At 37.0% G+C, this 7,076-nt stretch overlaps 1 protein-coding gene, 1 long non-coding RNA gene and 1 pseudogene across 2 annotated transcripts; all 3 read right to left on the minus strand.

Annotated features, from left to right (window-relative positions):
* Positions 1-2,497: 2,497 nt before the first annotated feature.
* LOC127097605 (uncharacterized) lies at positions 2,498-3,588 on the minus strand. The gene is made up of 3 exons (XR_007793105.1): positions 3,531-3,588; positions 3,358-3,438; positions 2,498-2,595 (listed from the first exon to the last, which is right to left on the minus strand). It is a non-coding gene; the product is annotated as an uncharacterized LOC127097605 (long non-coding RNA).
* Positions 3,589-3,986: 398 nt separating this feature from the next.
* LOC127096033 (homeobox-leucine zipper protein REVOLUTA-like) lies at positions 3,987-5,765 on the minus strand (annotated as a pseudogene).
* A 250-nt stretch (positions 5,766-6,015) lies between these two features.
* LOC127096034 (ribonuclease H2 subunit A) lies at positions 6,016-6,796 on the minus strand. The gene is made up of 4 exons (XM_051034659.1): positions 6,640-6,796; positions 6,433-6,556; positions 6,236-6,323; positions 6,016-6,105 (listed from the first exon to the last, which is right to left on the minus strand). The coding sequence occupies exons 1-4, from the start codon at positions 6,794-6,796 to the stop codon at positions 6,016-6,018; spliced, it is 459 nt and encodes a 152-aa protein (XP_050890616.1).
* Between the last annotated feature and the right edge of the window lie 280 nt (positions 6,797-7,076).

Raw genomic sequence — 7,076 nt, forward strand, 5'->3', positions numbered from 1 at the left:
AGGATACTAAAATAAGTTCAAATATGAATGAAATGATGAATTAAAGAACTTCCCTTGATTATATTTGACCATGGGCTGAGGTTGCTTCATGAGCAAGGCATTGTGGTGCACAGTTGAATTAGGGCTTCTCTGGGGACAAACCTCAAACCCTTTGACTTGCTTTGATCAAACATGATGAATTGAGATATTAGGGAGGCATATTTGATGGATGAGAGCTTTGGTAACCATTACCATGCTTGCTTTCATCTCGTCTTGACCATGCCTTTGTACCAATGACCTCCTTGAAGCTTTTGGCCTTGTGATTACTCAAGCTACAAACAAAAGATGTTAGTGGCATATTTTTGTGCTTTTGGTTAGTAAACAAAAAGAGAAAAGCAATGATATACAATTCAAGCATGCTTGGTGATCTCAAACCACTCACAAGGAGTCCCACCCAAAGACAAGGGGAACCAAGATGCTTAAAGATCCTTGAGGCTATGCAAATGCAATGTTATGATGCCATGAGGGATCTTAGGGACAAAATTGGGGTCTTACAGATACAAAACAGGAATTTGAGCTATTCTCCCTTGATCTGGTAGTCACACCACTGTTGGGATCCCCTATGATAATATCCTTAGGGTGGTCTTTCTGAATTCTGATAGAAGGCACCTTGTTGGATGCATCTACCTCACATTCAGGAGGAGTTTCCTGTACCTCTTTAGTCTTGACTGGTATGTATGTTGAAGTCTCAAGGAATGTTCCAACATCCTCTATGGCATTGGCTCCTTCCTCTTTATCATCCACAATCATATTTATGGATTCCATCAGGACATTGGTCCTAGAGTTGAACACTCTGTAGGCTCTGCTGTTAGTTGAGTATCCTAGGAATATACCCTCATCACTTTTGGGGTCCATTTTCCTTCTCTGTTCATGATCTGTAAGAATGTAACATTTGCTTCCAAATATATGAAAGTACTTCACAATGGGTTTTCTGTCTTTCCATATTTCATACAAAGTGGAAGAGGTTCCTTTTCTCAAGGTAACTCTATTGTGAACATAGCAAGCTGTATTCATAGCTTCAGCCCAAAAGTGCATGGGAAGCTTCTTTGCATGAATCATAGCTCTGGCAGATTCTTGAATAGTTCTGTTTTTTCTTTCAACTATCCCATTTTGCTGAGGAGTAATAGGTGAGGAAAACTCATGACTTATCCCTTCAGATGAGCAGAACTCATCAAACTTAGAGTTTTTAAACTCAGTCCCATGGTCACACCTAATTCGGATAACACAACTGTCCTTTTCCCTTTGAAGTCTGATGCACAGATCTTTGAAGACATCAAATGCATCTGATTTTTCTCTGATGAATCTTATCCATGTGTATCTGGAATGATCATTAACAACCACATAGGCATACATCTTTCCACCCAGACTTTCAACCTGCATAGGTCCCATTAAGTCCATGTGTAAAAGTTCTAAATTTTTGGATGTTGTAGGATGTCCCAACTTAGGATGTGACATCTTGGTTTGCTTGCCAACCTGGCATTCTCCACAGACTCTTCCTTCATCAATAAGCATCTTTGGGATTCCTCTAACTGCTTCTTTTGATATGATCTTTTTCATTCCCCTTAAATGAAGATGACCAAGGCGTCTATGCCAAAGCTTCACCTCCTGTTCTTCCTTGCACTACAACAGACAAGACCTTAGACAGCGCTTTAAAGCGCTGTCTAAACCTCCGCTGCTAAAGGTTTAGACAACGCTTTTTTAAATCTTAAAAGCGCTGTCTAAGCCCCCCCCTTAGACAGCGCTTTGGCCAAAAGCGCTTTATAAGACCCTCTTATTTTAAATTTTTTAGGTATACCTTAGACAGCGCTTTTCAAAAAAGCGCTGTCTAAGCCCCACCCCCTTAGACAGCGCTTTGGCCAAAAGCGCTTTCTAAGACCCTCCTATTTTAATTTTTTTAGGTATACCTTAGACAGCGCTTTTCAAAAAGCGCTGTCTAAGCCCCCCCCCCCCCTTAGACAGCGCTTTTGCCTAAAGCGCTTTCTAATCCCCCCCTTAGACAGCGCTTTTTACAAAAGCGCTGTCTAAGGTATACGAAATTTTTTGAAACTTTTGTTTTAAACCATATTTTTTCCAGGTTTATAAACCAGAATTTCTACCTGTTTTCAACCAGATTTATATATGCCATTTTGGCCTTTTTTCTACCAATTTTTGCAACAACAATTATTACAACAACAAAAATTAATCAAAAACTAATTAACATTCAATTAGATCATAGATCTATTCCTTTTTTCCCACTCATTTCTCACTCCCATTTCACATTCTCGTTGTTGAATTTGAAAAAAAATTTGCTAAAGGATGTATCATTCATGTAAAATATATCAACTTCCTATTGTGGTTCAAATGAGAAAAAGACATGGCCAAAAATTAATCAACTTAAATTACCATGGCATAGTTGTTTATATAACAATGACAAAGAAAAACACACAACTTTCAAATTCACACTATTTGAGAGAGAAACATTTGTACTACCTTTGCTCTGTGCTGTAAAAGCAAACTTGTTTCAACAGTCTCACGCATTCCTGAGGTGCTGCTTGTTTCCTTTTGCCGAGAGCTAACCTAGAAATAAATAATGAGATGGGAATATTGAGCAAAGTATGATATGAGATATCATAATACTATAGAGTAAATCCAATAGTGCTTACATGAAATGGAAACATCTTATTTACAAGATAAAAGATTCTGCTTAGGAAAATAAAAAATTTGATGTGGAAAATCTAACAGAGCTGTCATTTGGCCATTGGCGCATTCTACAACTTAAAGCATAAACCTTTTATCGTCTGAGGCATAAGTAGCAAGATGGAAGTGCATGGAGAAGTGGCAATCACAATAGAGTTGAAATTTGAAAATTGGCAATGTAGTCATTGATAGAAAAACATTTTCTTCAACATTTAACAAATTAGGAAGAAAAATGCTGAACTTTTACCACAATAATGCCAAATTATTTTTTTTATAGTTATTATTAGGAGATAATACATGTATGTAGGCGACTTGAATATGAAAATATTGTAAGCTGTTATTAATTAATATGATTTGAAGCCAAAAAGTAGTGAAGCAGTATAACATTATGCAGTGCTGACAAGGCACTTTTAGTGAGAGAAAAAGTTAAGACTTATAGAACAAATGTTAGCTTGGCCTATGAGAGAATAACAAGCCAAATTAAACCGACTAAAAAAGAGCTTGAGAGAAATAGATGGGAAACTAGATACGAGAAGCTATAACTTTACGTTGAAAAATGACCATGACATACCGTTTTTACTAAAATATATTAAAAGTCAAAACTGAACAAATTAATCCATTCGAAGACTAAAAATAGCATACCACGGCAATAACAATAACAAGTTCATCCCAATGCTTTTCATCAGCAAGTTGAACTGCGAGACTATCGCTTCCATTCTCCTCCTATATATATACACATCAACAGAATATAAATTACAGATGGATTTTTGGATGATATAATGTCCCTATTAAATACAATATGAAACAAAACTTACTTTCCCCATTATCCACTTGACAAATCCCCCAAATAAGCCGCGACAAGCACTGCCTGATCCTTGCCTGTATATAGTGACAATATCCGGAATTGATAAATATATAGTCAAAATATAAGTATCCAAACCAAGCCAAAACACCTTGCAAATTTAAAGCCATGGAGAAAAGAAAGACCTTGCAATAGCAGATAGCTGGCTTTCATCTTCTTTGACATTCATTAGCTTCCCAAGGGCATAAACTGTAAAATAGAAGACTTCGCCATTAAAAAATATGTTGACTAATATAAAGCCTTATATAAAATTAATAAGAACCAAGAAACATGCTATTGTTACTAAGAAAGCATGGAACTTATGTTGAATTGCATTAGACAGAATAAAAAATAAAATTGAACGTCTGTGTATAACATCTTAAAAGATGTAAAGTTTGAAGCAAGATTATTGATTAAAGAATAAGGTCCTCTATGAATCCAAACCACGAGACATTAAACATGCAACACTGAACAAGTAAGCCTGTTTGTCTGCAAAAAAAGTCTATATGCAATTTGATGAAGACAGAACCCAATAAAAAAAATCAATACTTGATGACTAATGCATTAGAGTATCTTAGAGCCCAATAGTAATGCATTAGAGTCATTATACTACAACTATACTCACCACAATACTTCCATTGTCAAGATTTGTAGTGTATCTTAGAGTCCAGAAATCCCGAGCAGTAGACAGCGTCATTGGAGAATATGTCTGCAGCAAACTTAAACGTTTATGCACGAGGCTTACTAAATAATAAATAACGGCTGCTAAATTCCATACTTCATTGCTCACCTGTGTGTAAAGAAGTTCAATTGTCCCTCCATTTCCAGTTGAGAACATTGTGAACATTTCTGAACTCCGACAATCCCGAAACCAAGTTGAGCGGTCTTTAAGGATTTCCACAATCTATTGAAAATTTTAGGCAATTCAAAAATTCAGAAAGCTTACAAACTTTAATTAATGTTAACAGAAATGACTGAAAAATATCAATACTTATTATTCCCCTTTTTAATTACCTTTGAAGGTTCTAAACTAACAAGACCACAGGCTCGAGCTGCCACTCCGTTACAACCTTGAGAAATGGCAAATATCCCAACCGAATCCGGACCAGGCTGACAAAACAAAGTTTGAAAGTAAATATAGTATCGACATTGGAAAGAACTTAACCTCAATATCAAAATCAGTACAGTATCAATTGTAAAAGCAAAAATCAATCATTCACTTAGAAGCATGATTCTCTCTACCTTCATCCCAGGCATCTGGACCCATTCGACAGCAGTTCCTGTAGCCTTTGAAAGGAACTCTGTCAATGTTTCCTCTGCAATTGATTGGAATCTGAAGGATCATAATAAAAAAATCAATCAAAGAAAGCTCCACAAGATAAATAAATCAAATAAAAAAGCTCTCAAATCATAAGCTCTCAAATTACCCAGCAGGGCTATTAGCATCTCTCATGGTACTCCGAGGAGTAGCAGCCGCAGAATCATTGCCATTGCCATCAGCATTTGGAGCTGCTGAGACGGCCTGCAATTACAGGACAGCAAGTAACAATACGAATCAACATTTGAAACAACACAAATCATATCAGATAACAGCTACATTCCTTAATCAAACCATAATAATTATCAATTCACAAAAAATTATACTAGTAGTGAATGAAAATGAACAATGACAGGGCTTACGGGTTGCAATTGCTGGCGCATAAACCCATTCTCATTCACCAGCTCCGAAACCTGTTTCTGCAACCGCTCATTTTCCTCCGTCAACAGCTTGTTCATTGCCGCTAGTTTCCTATTCACAGTCTGAAGCTGAGAAGCCTATTTTCTCTGCTTCTCTCTACACCTGCAAAACAAAACAAAAAAAAAGGCACAAATCAAGTCAAACAACCAAAAAAGCCAAACCCCTTCACAGCACAAGGTGAAACCAAAATCTTCATTACCTTCTATTCTGAAACCAAACCTTGATTTGCTTAGGCTCAATGTTGCCTAAAACCGGACACTCCCGAATCAGCTGTTGCCTTCTCAAGGAACTTGGCTTAGAGCATTCCACATAAACCTTCTCCAAAGCTTCAATCTGTTCAGCAGTGTAGCGCACATATTTCCCAGAAGAATCAATGTGTCTCTCAATGCTGTTATCTCTCTGCTGTTGTGCAACAGCCATTGCCATCTTCTTCTCCTATTCTCAATATATCAAAATCATAAACAATCACACCCCAAAAGTAAACCTAAAAAGAACCAATACAACACAACAACAAGCACCACAAGATTCTTCTTATAACACTCACTCTTAGACCCCAAAAATTGGTAGATTATACTACACTACTCACACAAAACACAAATATCATTGACAGGTAAGATTAGGGTTTCATCTCTCTTGCCCCAATACTTGATGACAGCAATGTTGGTCGGTGTTTGAGCCGTAACCATCAGCACCCAATTCTGCTGAGAAACACCCGCCATTTTCAATCAATCGAAGCAAATTTGATAGATGGGAAATTTTTAGACATTTTTGCCTCATATTTCCCTGGATCTCCGACCGTATCAGTATAAATCTGAAAAGCACAAATCATACATTACATTACATCTCTAATAATTCAATTATCTGCTTAACATTACTACCCAAGTACTTTAACAATAAAAGTTACAAAAGCCTCAATTTTCTCTTTCAGTAGCCGATTTTACCTCGGTTAGAAGCACTCCGATTTTGAGGACCCTATCAACGAGGCCCATAGCAGAGTCATGTGATATCTCATTCAAGTTTATCTTATTCCTGTTAGAGTTACAAAAAGTTACAAAACGGAAGAAACAACAATTTGAAATTCACCAGAACAGAAAAACAACAAAATCAAAAGCTAACTAACTAGGGTTTATAGATTTACTTCTTGAGCATTTTAGCAGAGAGTTCCTTTGGATCAATGACATCAACAGCCCATCCAATAGAATTGTTGCCTTTCAAAGCTTCAAATAATTCCTCCCTCTTCTCTTCCTTCAGAGTCTTAGAATCTGTTTGAACAATCATTGGTGCCAATTTAATTGATTATAAAATAATCAGAAAAAAAAGAGAATGAAGTTGATTGAGAAAGTACCGGCGAAACTCAAAGTAGCTAGGGTTTTCTTGTAGGAGAGAGGACAGTATAAACAGCCATAGACCATAGGACCAAGAACGGGACCTCTTCCGGCTTCGTCGATTCCCATTATGCAAGGCTCCGATGCCCATTCTGGAACCATAGCTTCGGATCCCATTTTCGCACATATAATGGGGTTTAGGGGAAGAATCTTTCACACAGGATAAACAAGCTCTGATTGAGGGTTGGAAGAAGGGGGAGTCGATTTGGGAGAAAGAGAAGCAAGCTCTGATTGAGGGTTTGGGAGAAGAATGTAGGATTTTTAGGATTTGGGAGGGAATAACTTTTTTTTCGTGACATGGAGGGAATAAAGACTTTAGACAGCGCTTTTGGTTTTAATTTTTTTTTTAATTTAAAGACTTTAGACAGCGCTTTATCAAAAGCGGTGACTAAGGTCT

Source organism: Lathyrus oleraceus, chromosome 6 (assembly GCF_024323335.1).
Source record: "Lathyrus oleraceus cultivar Zhongwan6 chromosome 6, CAAS_Psat_ZW6_1.0, whole genome shotgun sequence".
In the NCBI taxonomy this organism is placed as follows: domain Eukaryota; kingdom Viridiplantae; phylum Streptophyta; class Magnoliopsida; order Fabales; family Fabaceae; genus Lathyrus; species Lathyrus oleraceus.